The sequence below is a fragment of the Condylura cristata genome, unplaced genomic scaffold (genome assembly GCF_000260355.1).
Source record: "Condylura cristata isolate star-nosed mole 26May11 unplaced genomic scaffold, ConCri1.0 scaffold00009, whole genome shotgun sequence".
NCBI lineage: Eukaryota > Metazoa > Chordata > Mammalia > Eulipotyphla > Talpidae > Condylura > Condylura cristata.
This window is the reverse complement of record NW_004567110.1, coordinates 30,283,008-30,301,321: the sequence shown is the minus strand read 5'-3', so window position 1 is coordinate 30,301,321 and position 18,314 is coordinate 30,283,008. Positions and strand designations below refer to the sequence as shown.

Below are 18,314 nucleotides of genomic sequence, written 5' to 3'. Positions count from 1 at the left end.
GGGATCAAAGTTGTGCTGCAGTGGCTATGGATAGCTTCATAGTGCTGTGCTTAACCGCTTGTGCCACCAGAGAGACACCATAGAATTAGCTTTTTTTCTTATAAGTAGACTGGAATTTAGAGTTTTGGGGAGGAAGAATAGTGTTAGAATGCCATTTTCATCACATCATATTAAGGGCACATACTTCTTCATGATTACTTTTTTTAAAAAAAGGTTTATTTATGCAAACAAAACTGGGGTACAGGCCAGAGGTACAGGGGTGTTGAGAGGACTCACCAGAGGCAGAGTGGGGAAGAGAACAGGCCGACTGATGAAGTACACTCCTGAGGGGAGCAACGGGTCGGTCAGGAGAGGTCTGCTGCGCCATGTCGATCACCTACAGAGCAGGGATCAAACTCATGCTCAAGTGGCTTTAGCTTCTTGGTGCTGTGTTTTAACCTGCTGCGCCACCAGGGAGGGCCTGTGATTACTTTTTTTTAAAAAAGATTTATTATTTATGCATAGAAGAACTGGGGTACAGGTCAGAGGTATGGGGGTGGGGGTGAGGGAAATCACCAGAGACAGACTGGAGATCTACTGAAATACACTGCTGAGAAAAGCAGTTGGCAAGACAGGAAAGGTCTGCTGCTCCATATGTGTGTCAGCTCTGGCAGGAGATCAAGCCCAGGCCTTGGTTGTGATACTGCTGAGACTTAACCCGTAGGTCATTAGGGAGGCCCCCCTTTTGATTACTTTTAATATACTTTTTTTTTTTTTAATATACTTTTTCAGATGTGTTATTTCAGCGTTTTGCAAAGATTTTCATTGGCTGTCTTGCAGCAGTTACTAGTGGAATGATGTATGCTCTCTACTTATCAGCATATCATGAACGGAAATTCTGGTTTTCCAACAGGCAGGTAAGAAGAAAGAATTTTGAGTATATCGAAGTTGTATTTAATATTAAATATTGTGTTTTTCACAGAAACAGAATATGTGATAAACATGGTGATTGCTTTCTTATTTATACTCATATAAGGAAAATAGTATGAAAGTTACTTTGAGAATACAGATATAATATTAACCTTGAGAAGTTTAATAGAATGTATTTCAGGCTATAGAATAGAAACTGAGGGTGCCTTCCTTCATGCAGTTAATCTTATTTTTAATAAGATTTATTTTTACTTATTTATGCATACAAGAACTGGGGTGTAGACCAAATGTGTGGGGGTGGAGTGGGGTGGGGTGGTTACTGGATTCACCAGAGACAGAGTGAGCAGCAAAACAAGTGGATCTACTGAAATACACTGTTGAACGGAGCAACCGGTGAAATAGGAGAGGTCTGCTGCACCATGTGGGTCACTTCCATAGCTGGGGATTGAATTCACGCTGAAGTGGCTGGTGATACCTTGGTAGTGCTGAGACTTTAACCCCTGTGCCACCAGGGAGGCCCCCTTCAAACTTTATTATATTTTATCAGTGAAATGTTGTAGAGTTTAGTCAGCTCTTTAGTAGTTTTGATACTTTACATTTCAGAGAAAACTTAAAAGTTTCAACATTAAAATATTTTAATTAGGGTTTTCCCTGGTGGTGCAATAGGTTAAAGCACAGCACTATGAAGGAATAGCAGCCACTGCAGCACCAGTTCGACGCCCAGTCTGCCCGGCCATGGAGGTGACCACATAGCGTGGCAGACCTCTCCTAACCCCCCCCGCTCCCCTCAGCAGTGTATTTCAGTCTAGCTGCCTGTTCTATTCCTCACTCTTTCTCTGGTGAATCCTCTCACCCCCTGCACCTCTGGCCTATACCCCAGTTCTGTATGCATAAATAAATATTTAAAAAATTAAATTTTCAATTATCCATTATATAATTGGACTGCTTTGAGAAATGATTCACAGGCATAATATAGAACTATTTGCTAAGGTGTTACCTCATATCTACTTACTGCATACTTAATGCTTTGTTTTAAATCATTTATCCCACAGGTCTCCATAGTTACATTCATAATTGATAACATGACCTTTGAATAAATTTTTTTTCAAACTTAACTTCACAGTCAGATATATCAGTAATATTCAGTGGCACAGTTCACAGTGTTACCACTTGACTTTATAGTGAGGGGATTCATCAGAGACAGAATAGGGAGCAGAATAGGCGGATGTACTGAAATGCACTGCTGAGGGGAGCAGTGGGCGAGACAGGAGAGGTCTGCTATGCCATGTGAATTAGAGTGGTATTTTTTCTTTAGCTAAACTATTTTGTTGAACTTATGTTTGAGCAGTAAGCAGTCAAGGTGACTAAATGTTTTAAAGCTATTTATTTACCTAAAAGCACCAAAACATTAAGCAGAATAATTACTACACTTGTATGGATTTGACAAAAGCTATTACTATAGCATATGCTATTTCCCAATGGTGACTATACACTGGAATAATCTTGGAAGCATTCAAAAAATAACTTCCCTCATGGATTCTTGGGGAACAGTATTCACAAAGTATTTCCATACAATCCTGTTCAGTTGGCAGAAGTGAGAATAACTAGAGGTCTAAAAATATACAAGTTATTTGCTAAGAATCTTGTTTTTTGAAGTGCTGTGTATAATCCAGAATCATTGTTGTCACCTGGGAACTTATTCAGATCTCTAGGAGTTTGATATGCACATTAAATTTGAAAAGCACTGATAAGGAGCTTGCGAACTTTAGAAAACTTTGTGTTCATAGATAAATATATTTGAAAATAAGTTCCATTAGATTTATGAAATCTACATAGATTTATGAAAGCTTGATTCATCATGAGAAGTTGTAGCTTTTCTAAGGTGACAACTTATATTCTTAACTTCTGCATAGTTTAATTTTAGGAATTTTAAGACTAGCTTGTATTTCTGGAAGATTATTTGAAAGGCACTATTAGGTATCTGCTAATCTTGAAAAGTACTAATTTAAGGCCTTACTGTTCTGAATACATAGGGAAGTAGAATAGCAATACAATATAATACTTTCTTCTTAATGTTATCTTTTTATTGTGGATTTCTAACTTACTATCATCTTTTATCACCTGACTTATTATTCTTGTTGTACTTAGGGCATTTATTTTGGTTTTCTTTATATATGACATGTTAATCACTTATGGGTTTCATTCCATTTTAAACCTTACATATTTCATGAAAATGATTACCATGATTTGAAAATGATTAAATGAAAATGTTAGAAAATGATTATCTGACATCACTAATATGGGAGTAGTGATTAAAGCAAAATTCAAATATGTCTTTGAATAAGAGGATAAATAGTATTAATTTAAAAAAGATGAAGAGAAAGAAGATTGCATTGAAATTTAGTACATTTAATGTCAAATAATTTCATTTTCTTTAGGAACTTGAACGGGAAATCACATTTCAGGGTGACAGTGCCATTTATTACTCTTATTATAAAGATATGTTAAAGGCACCTTCATTTGAAAGAGGTATGATAACCATATTTGTATTTTTAATTACTTTTTCTAAATAAATATTGTTCTTCTATGTGGCATTCTTAAATGTGGAGATTTGTCTCAGAATTAGAGGTGTAGTTTTCTTGTATTTAACTTAAGAATTGGAAAAATGAGGCACAGAATAATATATTTTGGAATCTTTCTTGATAATTAAAATATTTATATTATTTGAAGGAATGAAAATGTTTTATTTTTAAATTTTTTATTGAGGTAACATTGGTTTACAATGTTGTTTTGATCTGGAGGTATAGTATCTCCCCCTTTGGGTGTTACCACACTACACACAACATCAAAACACCCATAGACTCCACATAGTCCATTGTGCTCCCTCAGCAATTTATACTCGTACTGTTCTCTCCCTCTGGTAACCCTCTACAGTCAGATTTCTAGATTTGTTACTGGTTTGGCTTTCTATGACTCTTTTGGTTTCTTCATAATCCACATGTAAGTGACATTATCAGGTATTTATCTTTCTTCTGACTTATTTTGCTTAGTGTAATATTTCCACCCATGTTGTCACAGATGGTAAGAGTTAATCTTTTTTTAGTAGCTGAGCTGTAGTCCATTGTGTGTATATACCATATCTTAATTTAAATATTTAGTGACTTCTGAATGGCATGTTTAATTATTGTAAAGACAGAATAAATAATCTGGTGAAAATTTTTGTTTTTAGGTGTTTATGATTTGACACACAATAATAAAACCATATCTCTGAAAACTATCAATGCAGTGCAGCAAATGTCTCTGTATCCAGAACTTATTGCAAGCATCTTATATCAAGCAACTGGTAGCAATGTATGTATTTTCTTTAATTTTAATACTTATTTTCTCATGTATTTGTGAATCCTCAAAATTATCCTATTATCTCCTCTTTTTTTCCCCAATTAGGAGGTTATTGAGCCAGTATATTTCTATATTGGCATTGTTTTTGGATTGCAAGGAATATATGTTACTGCTTTATTTGTTACAAGTTGGCTTATGAGTGGAACCTGGCTAGCAGGAATGCTTACTGTTGCATGGTTCATTATAAACAGGTAAGATGGCATTTTAAATTAGGTTTTACAGTTTCTTATGGCTATGGTAGTCAGTTATAAAAATGACCACCCTACTCCCCACACCCCTGTTTCCTGCTGTAAACTCTAGACCCTGTCAATATGATATATCATTCCTGTGAATATATTATATGGCATAGTTAACCTTCAGGTAGGATGATTACTGGTGGGTGGGATCTAGTTTATGATTCTTTAAAAGTGTAGAGAGCGCTTTCTCCAACGGGTACAGAAGGGGAAGTTAGTCAAAGCATGAGAAGGATATGCTGAAGCTATGACTGGATTGATGTGAGAAGGAAAAAAATTTTTTTAAAGATTTATTTATTTATGCATACAGAACTGGGTTACAGGCCAGAGGTGCCAGGGCAGTGAGAGGCTTCACCAGAGACAGAGTGGGGAGCAGAACAGGCAGATGTACAAAGTATACTGAGCCAAGCAGTGGGTGGGACAGAAAATGTCTGCTGTGCCTATGGGTCACCAAAGGGGCTGGGGATCCAACTTGTACTGAAGCGGTTGTGGCCAGTTTTCAGTGCTGTGTTTTAACCCGTTGCATCACCAGGAAGGGCCTGAGAAGGAAAATAATTCTGTGAACAACTAGTGAGTTTATAAAAGAACTAACTACAAGCCTTGGGTGGGGACCATAGCCTTGACTAATATTTTTTATTTTAGCTTAGGGAGAACCTGAGCAGATAATCTAGCCATACTGTAGTAGGCTTATGAACTAATACATTTGTGTTGTTTTTAGCTCCTTCTTATATTTATTTATTATTTTTAAGATTTATTTTTATTTATTTATGCATATAAGAACCGACGTTTAGGCCAGAGATGCAGGGGTGGAAGGATTTACCAGAGACAGAGTGGAGAGCAGAATAAGCGTATCTACTAAAATACACTGCTGAGGGGAGCAGTGGGTGAGACAGAAGAGTTCTCCTGTGCCATGTGTTCTCCTGGCCAGGGATGAAACTTGTGCCACATTGACTTGTGATAGCTTGATAGTGCTCAGACTTTAATCCCTGTGTCACCATGGAGACCCTTTACCATTTTTTAAAGATTATTACTTGCAACAATTGTCTTTTTTTTTAAACATAGTGACATTGGCATCTATGGATATACCTCTTTCCTCTGTTTTTTTTTTATATTGATGGAAGACATAGTTTCATGTAAAGAAGGAAGAGGCAACAGATAGATACATCACTATTAAGTTAACAATCACAAATAAGAATTCTACATTAACTTATGACCATGTGCTTTAAAATAATAAACCTGTTGCTTTTGGTGATCAAGTAATTTAATTTCTTTAATAGTGTGTAATAACAGAATAAGATATTAGTCTTCTTTGAAATGGAAGGTTAACATGTGATAGTAATTTTCTTGGCATTGGTTAAGTCAAAAATTTATTTGTGGAATGATGGACATTCTCTTCCCTAGCATTTTTATTCTTCGTGACCCTTGAGGTGATTTTTTTTTTATGACAGTTACTCAGTGTCACCTTTTAAAAAAAGATTTATTTTTTTATGCATACAAGAGCTGGGGGATAGGCCGAAAATACGGAGGTTGGAGGAGGTGAGAGGATTCACCAGAGACAGACTGGGGAGCAGAACAGGAAGATTGACAAAGTACACAGCTGAGGGGAGAAATGGGCAAGATGGGAGAGTTCTGCTGCGCCATGTGGGTCCCTTCCCTGGCCATTGAACTCGTGCTGCAGTGGCTGTGGATTGCTTCATAGTGCTGAGTCTTGACCTCTTATCCAACAGGGAGTCCCCAGTTTTACACATTTTCTTTTGGCAGTTGCCAAATGTAAAAAAAAAATATACTGTCAAGTTTTTGAGACTTAGTATTAAGGACTATATCTCTCACTGGACTTTGTTTATATTTAGAGTCCTATGTTGGCAACAAATATAATTTTAAGAAATCCAGGGAAAGCTGTAAATGACTTAACATAATGAAGGGCATTGTACTATGAGGAAAAGGACAAGGTCAGTTTGGGAGGATAGAAGGTATGAATGAGACAGTAATTGGGGTAGAAATAGAAAGAGAAAGTTATTACTTAGAAATATGAGATTAGGGAAAAGTTGAGTAAAGAGAATTTTTGGATTTATTATGTGTGTGGTATCTTGTAAGTTCTCAATTTCTTTCTTAAAAAATGTCTCATTATTGACTTTCATTATTTTATGATGTTAGACTGTTTTTTTTGTGTGTGATATGCTGAGATAGACTGGATTTATTGATTTTGCACCTTTACCTTCTTGGCTTGTGTGGATTTACTATTTGTAATTTTGATTTTTTGCAGATAACTTAGTGCTTTACCTGTAATTGGAATTGTAACTTACTAACTTGGAAAGTAGTATGCTAGAGTGGGTCATTTAGTGAGAGAATGAAATTATGTACAAACGTGTTCATCTCTACTAGGAAAGTTATACAGGGCCCTTCCTGGTGGCGCAGCATGTTAAAGCACGGCACTAAGAAGCTAAAGCCACTTCAGCGTGAGTCCCAACCCCCCCCAGAGGTGACTCACATGGCGCAGCAGACCTCTCCTTACCCGCCTGCTGCTCCCCTCAGCTGTGTACTTCGTCATTCGGTCTGTTCTGCTCCCCACTCTGTCTCTGGTGAATCCTCTCACCACTCCTGTGCCTCTCGCCTGTATCCCAAGTTCTGTATGGATAAATAAGTAAATCTTAAAAAAAATTATACGGCAATATTCATAAGTATTTTAAAGCAATAGCACTTTTGCTTTTGTATGGAATATAGCTGGTGAGTGTCTGAAATCCATGTTTCATGATTGTTGGACAGATAGTCGAAAGATATATTCAGGAGCCAACAGTCTCTCAATGAAATTGATTGGGGATAAAACTTAGGAGGAACCTACAAAGACCTGCAAAGTTGTGATTCTCTGAATTTTCACGAGTGTCTAAATATATCACATAAATGGCTACTATAATGTTAATTCTGGGCAACTTGCTGACTGATAAGATTACTCCACTAGATATCAAAAGATATGCATTATAATCTTAATTGTCCCACCTCCTAACTATGTGACCTTGATTAAGCCTGGCTACCTGCTATTTTATAGTAAAGACTGCTCTAGAGAGGTTGCTGTCTCCTTTAGGGAAAGGAGGGTGGCAGCTGAAATCCAGTGTAATTTGCAATAAGCTGTGTGTCTACGGAATCTGCCCAGCGCAGGGATGTCTTTTTCAGATTCTCACAGATGCCCATCTGTTGGCTAAGCAGCATGCATGGCCTTCCTGGGTGGAAGATAAGGGTGTATTAGGTGTAATTAATTTGCTTAAAGATCCTGTATAAGCAATGTGATTATCTGTACCCACCTCACAGGATTGTATGGAGAACAATGAGATATGTGTGAAACTGCTTTCAAGACTATGGTGTTACAAAAGTACAGTGTGTTGCTATTTTGCTGTTCATTTGTGGTTTATTTTAGGGTAGATACAACAAGAATTGAATACTCCATTCCTTTAAGAGAAAACTGGGCACTGCCATATTTTGCATGCCAAGTTGCTGCACTTACAGGATATTTAAAAAGCAACTTGAATACTTATGGAGAGGTAAGATCCAAGTCTGTTTTAGTCATCATAATAAACTGATGTATTTCATATGTGGTACATAATTTTAAAAGTAATCGTATTAAGCAGTATAGCCTGTGAAGGCTTAGTTATTACTTGATAATAGATACTGTTATGAAGTCATATTATACACTATTATTCTATAATCTGATCAATAGTAAATTATTACTAGGTTAAAGGAGGTGTTACACTGTTTTAATCTAGCTATTCAAAAAATAAAGAATATCTTAATTTGAAAATTAATCTGTCAGTTGTGATCGTTTTTTCATATCTGGAGCATTGATGACTACTAGTTATCATACGTTAAAGTCATATTAATGACGTGACTATGAATGGTAGCACTGTATTTCTATTTACTCTTAAGATTTCTGGGAGTGCAATGTAGATATGATAATGAATGTCAGGAAATTGTTACAGATACTTTAGATTGTCTTTTTGATGTTACTTTGCCATATATTCTTTTGTCAGTTAGATGAAGCCTTTGGACTTTGTCTTAAAATGGTTCAAAATGCATAAAATAAGGCCCTCCCTGGTGGCACAAGGGGTTAAAAAACTACCCACATCCACTGCAGCATAAGTTCAATCCCTGGCCAGGGAGGTGACCCACATGGCTCAGCAGACCTCTCCTGACCCGCCTGCTGCTCCCTTCAGCAGTGTATTTCAGGAGAGCTGCCTGTTCTGGGGCCCATTTTGTTTATGATGAGTCCTTTCCCCCAGCATCTCTGGCCTTACCCCAGTTCTTATATGCCTAAATAAATAGATCTTTTAAAAAATGCATAAAACAAATATGGTTATAAAGGAAATAGAGAGAAATGTAGAAATCTTTGACAGTCTGCCTGTCATGGGTTAAGAATTCCTATTTCATCAGAAGCTGCTTAGGTATCCTATACCACCCATTGTTGTGGTGCCTCATGGAAGCAAAAGCTGCACTTTCCCATGGCCCCTTAGGCCAGAAGAGCACCTTGGGTGAGAGCTGCACCGAAGCAGCTGATGGCCCAGATGACAGCTGCTACAACTGGACTATCTGTGGCTCTGCTATTGGCACATGAATAGGTCATGCCAACACTTGGGGCTTCAGTGGAGAAAGTTGTGGTAGGCCCTCATTCAGCCTGGCACCACTTACCAGGAACCTCAGGAAAGCCAGCCAACATAACACCAGCAGCAGCAGTTGCTGTGACATGAACCGTTTTTTGAAATGTGTCCAAAACAAGGGTGACCTGAAATTTTGTGAAGGTTTCAACGAGGGGCTGAACAGTGTACATGTGCCAATGCTTTAGACTAATCAAGAAGTTCAAATTGAAGACATGGAAAATCACCCCTCATGATCAAGGTAATTTAACATAAAAATGTGTTAGTGAAATACAAAGTGTAAAGCCATCACTATTTCTCTCTTCTATCTTTACTAGATTCCTCTTCAGATTTGCAATGGAAGAGGGTGTTGTTATTGTATAGAAAAGTTCACTGAAGTATTGAGTTTGAGACTGCCAGATGTTTGCATGGCTTGCTTAAGCCAGCTTTTGTGATGTTGCTGTTGCTGTTTATGAATTAACTAAAGTGATTTTTTTTTAAGATTTGTTTTATTTATGTATGCAAAATAGAGCTGGGATATAGGCCAGAGTGCAGCGTAGTTAGAGGATTCACCAGAGACAGATTGGGCCCCAGAACAGGTGGATCTACTGAAATACAATGCTGAGGGGAACAGTGGGCTGGAGATAGTAGGGGTCTGCTGTGCCCTGTAGGTTAGCTCTCTGATTGGGGATCAAACTTGTGCTTTAGTGGCTGCTAATAGTTCTTCGTGCTGAGACTTAACTCCTTGTGCCACTAGGGAGGCCCTGAAGTGATTTTCTTTAAAAAAAAAAAATTCCTGGCTAGAGAAAGAGATCATAGAGGAGACCAAGGAAAGGATTTTGTTAAATCTAGTTACTGGAAAACATGGTGCCCTCATGGTTCTTTTTTGAAATCTCTAAAAAATGTGCTGTTTCTCCTCCTTTTAGTGGTGTCAAATGTTCTGAGCATAGCAAGTCTATTGTTATATTTTTTAGAACTCTAGTAGTTCCTTTTATGTGAAATAACACAAGGACACAGGCAGGGGTGGAGGGATGGAGGGGGGAACTGCAGCTTGGCTAGCTTCAGAGTGCTGCACTTTAACCCAGAAACACGCTAAGGGATGTTGTTAAGAGATTTGATTTCTTACCAAGGGATCCTTAGGAGATGGCATTTAAAAGGATAGAATTCATTTTAGACAGGTGTTTTTCAGATAAGGGACGTGAAATCACTATTACTTACAAAAGGAAAACAGCTGAGCATTTTATATGGTTGACAGAACTAGCATTGGAGAAAGATAAAGCCACACTTATGCTAAGGAAATGAAAGAAGTGCCAAGTGTTTTCCCTTGGACTGTAGAATAGATTGCAACATATTCTGATGAGGATTTTCTGAATATGAAGTGCCATGGAAGTGAAAATACTTCTATCGTGAAAGGGGTCACTTTCACAATAATGAAAGTCCACCAGCCAAGTCTAACAAAAGCCACCATTTTCTTATCATTATTGCTTTACTTTTGGGATGAAAGAAAATTTACTAAATGTTTTTTCTCTTTCTGAAATTGTTAATATGATATTGATTACTGAAGGACAGCTGGTTGATTTCTTTTTAAGATGTATTATTTAAACTTTTATATAATTAATAATTATGTGATTTGAAAATAGTTTAAAGAATTGTATAAAGGTGAAGCAATAACAGAGCTGTTACTTTGAAATAATAGCTTCATAGTTTTTATAGTAACAAAGCTATTGATATTTAGTGTCTTGCTTTTGTTTTCCCTAGAGGTTTTGCTACTTATTGATGAGTGCTTCAACTTACACATTTATGATGATATGGGAGTACAGCCACTATCTCTTGTTTCTCCAAGCAATATCTCTGTTCTTACTGGATAGTTTTTTACTGGAACAAAGTGACAAGGTATTATGGCATTTAAAAATTGTGAGTTTTTAAATGTAGAGAATAAATGTTTTTATATTGTTATATCTTAAAATGACTTGAGTTTTCAGCTTTATTTTGAAGTGTTTTAATAGCCTCTGATTTATTTTTCTACTCAAAAAAGCTTGCTAAACATGTTTTTCCCTAACCCTTTTATTTATTAAAAAAATTTTTTTTCCTGTAAGTATTTCTATTTTTATTTTTTAAGATTTATTTATTTTTGCATACAGAACTGGGGTATAGGCCAGCAGTGCAGGGGTGGCAAGAGGCTTCAGCAGAGACAGAGTGGGGAGCAGAACAGGCAGATCAACAAAGTACACTGCTGAGGGGAACAGTAGGCGGGTCAGGAGAGGTCTGCTGAGAGACATGGGTTCATCTCCAGGGGTCGGGGATCGAACTCATGCTGAAGTGGCTGCGTCTAGCTTGCAGTGATGTGATGCGTCCTAACCTGTTGCCCCCCCAGGGAGGGCCTCCCCTTACCCTTTTAAAAGCACTTAAAATTCCTTTAAATACAGTCTGCTTAACCAAAGCTGCCTGTGCTGCCTTTCCTTTCCTAGCTGTCTCCTCCTTTCCTTAAAACAAACAAACAAAAGTGAGCTATAGAACCTATACAAAAGGGTATATTTATGCTGTGTGTACAGTGTTAACAGTGTAATTATTTGAACACACAGGTCCAGGAATGGAGCATTTCTATAACCCTAGAAGCCCCTTCATGATACCTCCCTAGACTTATCCTGCTTCCTCCCAGACAGAAGTTAACTGTCCTGAATTTTTTTAATTTCTCTTTTTTTTCTCTTTATGGTTTTTGCCACTTATCTATGTATTCCTAAAAAATATGTCGTAAATAATGTATTATTTATTTTGGCCTGTTTGGCTTTTGAGAGTCATTCATGGTAAAAGACTAAGCTGTGTTTATTTTATTTATATTTATTTATACATTCTGTTGAGGTACATTTTGTTGTTTTTTTCTTTCAGTACATTGGTTCATATGACCAGTGCTGCTCTAAGCATTCCTACACGTCACCTGGTACATAAATGCACTGATTTCTCTAGTGCAAATACTTCATAGTGAAATTACAAGTCAAAAGATGTGTGCATATCTCTACAGAATGGTTATGTTAGTTTATAACCCACCAGTAGTGGTTAAAGGTTCCTATCAGCATTTGATTCCTTGCTGTTTCTTTGTCTTTTCTTTTTTAATTCTTTATTATCTTTTTAATTTATAAACATTTATTAAGTATTCAATGTTGTCCAACTAGAAATGTTGGTATGTTCCTCTTTTCTTTCTTACCTTCATCTCATATACTCAGATGGCCAATCCTGGTGAGTAACATCAATTATGTTATCTGAATAGAGATTTTAACATAAGGAATTGTTAGTCAAGTATAAAGTTATTAACTTGATTGAAAAGTTAATGAGAACCTGAAAGTTTCATACAGGTAGCAACTATACGAAAAGACTACTACCCCAGAGTCAAGAGAAGAAGGGTAGCATTTGAAATGATTACAACTTTGAAACTTAGAAGACAAATCCCATGGAGCTGAAACTCAGTTTTCTGAGGCACTTTGCTAAAGTCTTCAAGCTGGAATGTAGGGTCCTGTGGGAATGGGGCTCTCACCAGCTGGTCTTGAGGCGAGAGCATGCAGTAAAGCTAGTTCCTCTAGTGTTGGGAAAACCAGTTATGTTCAGCTGCTTCACAGAAAGAACTTGCTGTGTTAGAGTGAAGAAGCATTGCTGAGGTGTGTTCATAGGAACTGCAAATAGACAGGATGTAACGAAAGGAATAAGCTCTTTCCTTCCCCTCCAATTTTGTAATGGGTAGCATGTTGTTTTAGTTGAGGTTGATAGCAAGCCAAGTGGAAAAGCCAAAAAAGGTAGGTTATAAAAGACTCAACCTCAGCATTCTGAGGCAGGGGATAGAGTAGGGGGTGCTAGAGGTGGAGCTAAGCGACAGTTACTCTAGAGCTGGCACACAGCTATAGAACCTGCATCCAAAATCAAGAAATAGAACTTTATCAGAAGAGCCCATTGTGCCTTCTCTAGACATTGCTCTAGCCTCTCAACAGTGATATACCTTTTTGTTAAATGCCTTTGTCCTCTTAGGAGTTTTCCTTTTTTTGTTTGTTTGTTTTTATTTTAATACTCTGCCTTTTGGCCCTCTGTGGTAGCACAGCGGGTTAAAGTGCAGCACTGCAAGCAAACTGCAGCCACTTTCAGTGCAAGTTTGATCCCCGGCCCTGGCCTGGAGATGAATCCACATGGTATGGCAGACCTCTCCTGACCCGCCCGCTGCTCCCCTCAGCAGTGTACTTCGTTGATCTGCCTGTTCCGCTCCCCACTCTGTCTCTGGTGAATCCTCTCATCGTCCCTGCACCTCTGACCAGTTCTGTATGCACAAATAAATAAATCTTCAAAACAAAACAAAAAACTCTGCCTTTGCCCTCCCCCCACCCTTCAAGCCTGTATTTTGGTCATAGTTTTTCCTTTTTAAAAGTCAATTCATGATAGAATTAAATTATTATAGTACTGAATTTCAGAAAATAAATTTATTAAGACATACATTCCCTAGAGAATGGAACATTTATATAGGACATTGACTTTAACTTTCTTATTCTCAAGTACAGAATTATACTTTTTTCTGGTTGCTGTTTTCAGGACAACATATTTTTACTAGCTAGTTTTGGAAAATGCTGTGAAAGATTTTTTTTGATTCATGTGACCCTTGGTGTTGCTTAAATTTCAATAACAAGGTAAACTAAGTGAAATTCACAGTTGAGGACTAAAGAAGCTTCTTCCAGTCTGATTAGATAACTAAAGTTAAAAGATTTTTAATTTGTTTGTGAAAATATTTCTAAGAAAAATATGATAAATTCCCTATATTCCATAACATTAAAAGTATAGGTTGAACATTTGCACAATGCTGTCCTAAACTATAGTAGAAAATTAACTTTGTAGTTTTAGTCAGATCTATTCTGAACAAACTATTGAACACATGTACAGTAAAATCATTTTGTTCTCACTCATTTTCTTTTTGTCCCAACAGGTTCATGAAGTTTATAAAATCTATATATTTTCTATCTTTCTGGGATATTTACTGCAGTTTGAGAATTCATCTTTATTGGTGTCTCCTTTGTTAAGTTTAGTAGTAGCCTTAATGTTTGTTAAGTGCCTTCAGGTAATTAGAATTGTCTTTTTATCATTCTTATGGTGAAGTTTTTCATTTTTAATTTTTTTATAACTCACTTCTTTCTTCATTTGATGTCCCCCACTTCCCCCCAACAGCTGAATGTGAAGAAAGGAACTTTTGTAGCTAAAATAATGGAAGTGATTAATTTTTATCTGGTGTGTACTCTGACAGTGACATTGAATATTATAATGAAGGTAAGTAACTCTGTGAGATTTATGTAGAACAAATTTAGTAAGGAAATATACAGGGCTGAATTTTAAATAAGCAAAATGAGATAACAAGGTAATAGTAGAGCATGTATAGTAAAAATTTTAGTTAAACAGTGATTATACCTACTTAGTATATTAGGTGAGAAAATAGGATTCGGATTCTAAAAGGAAAAATACATCCTTTTTCACATTTTACTTAAAATGTGATCACTACCACAATAAATGATACAGGAATTAATTGAGATGAGTAAAAGCTGTTCTTAAGAGTGGATAAATCATATAAGTCTGATGGGAAAAGACTGAAATCTTACTACTCCATTACTGTTTTTTGCTTAAATAACAGGTGATATGTTTGCTTATGCTAATGCTAATACATCTTATTGCTTTGTAGTCACACTGTGTATTATTTACATCATATTTTTTTGACAAAAGTAGTTACTGTGAAGCATAGCCAATAATTTTGTTGTAACTAGCATCTTTCTCCTCCAGATGTTTGTCCCACACCAAGAAAATGGGCATATGCTGAAGTTCCTTGAAGTAAAATTTGGACTAAATATGACTAAGTAAGTTTTAGATTATGTAAGTTTAACTCTATACCACTTAGAAAAGAGATAGCAAAAATAATCATTGGTGAGAAAATACATCTAATTATATACAAATTTTGAATAATAAGCATATTATGATATCTAGAAGAAATATGACGATGTTTTTATCATTTAAAAATAATCTCGGTCCCTCCCTGGTGGTGCAGGGCTTAAAATGTAGCACTATGAGGCTCTCCACAGCCACTGCAGCATGAGTTTGAAGCTTGGCCTGGGAGCTGACCCACATGGCTCAGCAGACCTCTTTTATATTGCCCGCTGCTCCCCTCAACAATGTATTGCAGTAGATCTGCCTGTTCTACTCCCTGCTCTGTCTCTGGTAAACCCTCTCATGCACATACCCTCTTCCCCATACCTCTGGTGTACATCCTAAGTCTCCTATGCAATAAATAAATCTTTAAAAAAAACCAAAAAACCTGTGATTTTAATGTCATGCTTTTTTCTTCTACAGGAATTTTACAATGAATTGGCTCCTTTGTCAAGAATCCCTGCAGGCACCATCTCAAGATTTTTTTTTGAGATTGACACAATCTTCTTTATTACCTTTCTATATTTTAGTGTTATTTATTTGTTTATTTTCTATGATGCAAGTTGTTTTTAGGAGGATTAAGTAAGTACTTATGCAAATCAATTATGTTGCTAACTAACATATTAAGGAAATATAAAAAATAATTATTTTTGACATTTGTATATTTGTTTTACAGCTTTTAATTCCATTCTTTGTCAGTGTGTAAAATATTATATTAACTAAATAAAATTCAATTTTAAGTTTATACATCTAATTAGGTAATGTCTAGATTTAACATAGGAAATTAATCAGTTAAACTTACTTATTGCTCACTAATATATTCAAATTTTTACTTAATTTCTTCTCTTTAATGTAAATGAGGGTAGTACTCTAAGTGACTTTAAGTTGTAAAATTTGACTATTTTAATATATTTTTGTTTGAAAGGAGATTGCTTGTAATACCTTAATTTTGAGAACTTAGTTACTCAGATTATGACTTACCTATATTGATTGAGCAATCATAGATTGAGTGATAACGATCTCTAAACAGAAACTTAAAATTCTTTCAGATTTTATTTAGCCTTCACCGAGTCATATTTCTGCTTCTAAAAGTCATTTTCAAAGACTGTTAGGTATTTGACTTACAGAATCGTTTAAAAAAAAATTTATGTATGTATATAAGAACTGGGGTGTAGGTCAGAGGTGGGGGTTGGTGAAAGGATTCGCCAGAGACAGAGTATAGTGCAGAAAAGGTAGATCTACTGAAATCTGCTGAGGGAGCAGTGGATGAGACAGGAGAGGTCTGCTGTGCTATGTGGGTTATCTCCCTGCTGTTACAGTAGCTGGCAGTAGCTTGATAGCTCTGTGTCTTTTTTTTTTTTTTTAAGCTTTATTTATTTATGCATATAGAACTGGGGTATAAGCCAGAGTTGCAGGGGCTGTTGAGAGGATTCACCAGAGTCAATGGGGAGCAGAACAGGTTGACTGATGAAGTACACTGCTGAGGGGAGCAGCGGGTGGGTCAGGAGAGGTCTGCCGCGCCTTGTGGATCACCTCTGGGGCAGGGATTGAACTCATGCTGAAGTGGCTTTAGCTTCTTGGTGCTGTGCTTTAACCCACTGAGCCACCAAGGGAGGGCCCAGCTCTGTCTCTTTAACACATGTGCAACCAGTAAGGCCCCTATACTTTCACATTTTAAGAACCACTAGAGTTCTTCTTGGGGAAAGAAATTTAAGATCTTTGACTTTTTCAAATACATGTTTTTAAAATACTAGCAAAAAGTACATTTTCTTTCTTTAGTGGTAAATCGCCGAAAGAAACTGTTACTCTTGAAGATGGACGAATCGGAGAAAGGCCAGAAATAATTTTTCATGTGATTCACACTATTTTGTTTGGTTCTCTTGCAATGATTATGGAAGGGTAAGTGTACTTTATTTGATCTAACTATTTTTATAAAGAATTATTCTTTCTAATGGTAAAGTGGATATTTTTAAGAATATATTTATAAAATTTTATGAAAACTCAATCTATGTGATTTTTCTTAATCTAACCGGAGTTTATACAACTTTTTGTAGTACAGTGACTGGCATTTACTTATTTATTAATTTGCTCAAAAATTATTGAGTATCTTCCCAGTGCCAGGCATTGTTCTAGGTGTTGAAGGTCTGTGGTGAACAAAAGTGGACACTCAATCCTTATGTGACTCACAGCCTAAGGGAGATGACAATGTTAAAAATATAAAAATAAAATCACAACTTTGATAAGTGAGAAAGGAGAAAATGGTGCTATAAGACATATAAAAGTGGAATTTGACTTAAAGATCAGAAAGCATATCTAAGGAAAAGGTACAGTAGATAAGGCCTGAAGGGTAGCAGGAATGAGTGAATGGAGGGCAGAGTATCCCTGGAGAGGAGATACATGTGCACATGCCAGAAGCAGGAAGTGGGGCATTATTGGCTGGAAAGAAAAGATGCTAGTATGGTGCTAGCCTGGGCTGGGGTCCTTGGACCTTGTTAAAGAATTTGGGTGTTTCTTCTTTTATACTTGTCCTCCCTTCATTTCTCTTACTGCTGTAAATGACAAATGACCCCTTACTAACCACTACATGCGAGACCTCATTTAATGTTCCATAAGGCAGAATTTTTACTTTTCATTTGTTTGATCATATTAATGTTGTCTTGTAAGGAGTCCATAGGTTTTATTAGATTAATAAACTGACAACTAGTGAGAAACTCTTCAGGGGAACATGAAGAAAGAATAAAAAGTCTAAAAAGTTTTTAGACCCTGTATATTTTAAGCAATCATGTTTTAATTCTCATCTGGTTACATTACAATGGTAAAATTTTACAACAAAGTTTACTTTTTTCCTCTTTATTCTCAGTTTTATTTCTCTTTGCAAAAGAACCTTTTCTATCCATCATTCTTCATTGTTTGATTTGCTATTTTAAATTCAAGATTCTTTTTATTTAATGTCTTAACCTGCATTGTTCTATCATTCATCTTCAATTCTTTGATTTACTCACTTGTCCTGTAAGATTTATTCATGATCATTTAGGTATGCAAAAAAAATAAAAGATGCTTTAGACAACTAGTCAGGAACTTGACACTCCACTAGGGATGCAGTATGGAATTAAAGAGATACAAGATGTAATCTTTTTTTTTTTTTTTAAGATTTATTTATTTATGCATACAGAACTGGAGTAGAGGCCAGAAGTGCAGGGTGGTGAGAGGCTTCACT

At 36.4% G+C, this 18,314-nt stretch overlaps 1 protein-coding gene across 1 annotated transcript in view; it reads left to right on the top strand.

The window, feature by feature from the left end:
• DPY19L4 (dpy-19-like 4 (C. elegans)) overlaps window positions 1–18,314 on the top strand; it is a 42,281-nt gene that overhangs the window by 7,224 nt on the left and 16,743 nt on the right. Inside the window, exons 3-13 of the mRNA XM_004679719.2 lie at window positions 772–896; window positions 3,348–3,438; window positions 4,139–4,260; window positions 4,354–4,499; window positions 7,951–8,074; window positions 10,919–11,053; window positions 14,115–14,246; window positions 14,354–14,452; window positions 14,957–15,030; window positions 15,521–15,679; window positions 16,877–16,996. Of these exons, the coding sequence (XP_004679776.1) occupies window positions 772–896; window positions 3,348–3,438; window positions 4,139–4,260; window positions 4,354–4,499; window positions 7,951–8,074; window positions 10,919–11,053; window positions 14,115–14,246; window positions 14,354–14,452; window positions 14,957–15,030; window positions 15,521–15,679; window positions 16,877–16,996 (1,327 nt within the window). The remainder of the gene's footprint in view (window positions 1–771; window positions 897–3,347; window positions 3,439–4,138; window positions 4,261–4,353; window positions 4,500–7,950; window positions 8,075–10,918; window positions 11,054–14,114; window positions 14,247–14,353; window positions 14,453–14,956; window positions 15,031–15,520; window positions 15,680–16,876; window positions 16,997–18,314) is intronic.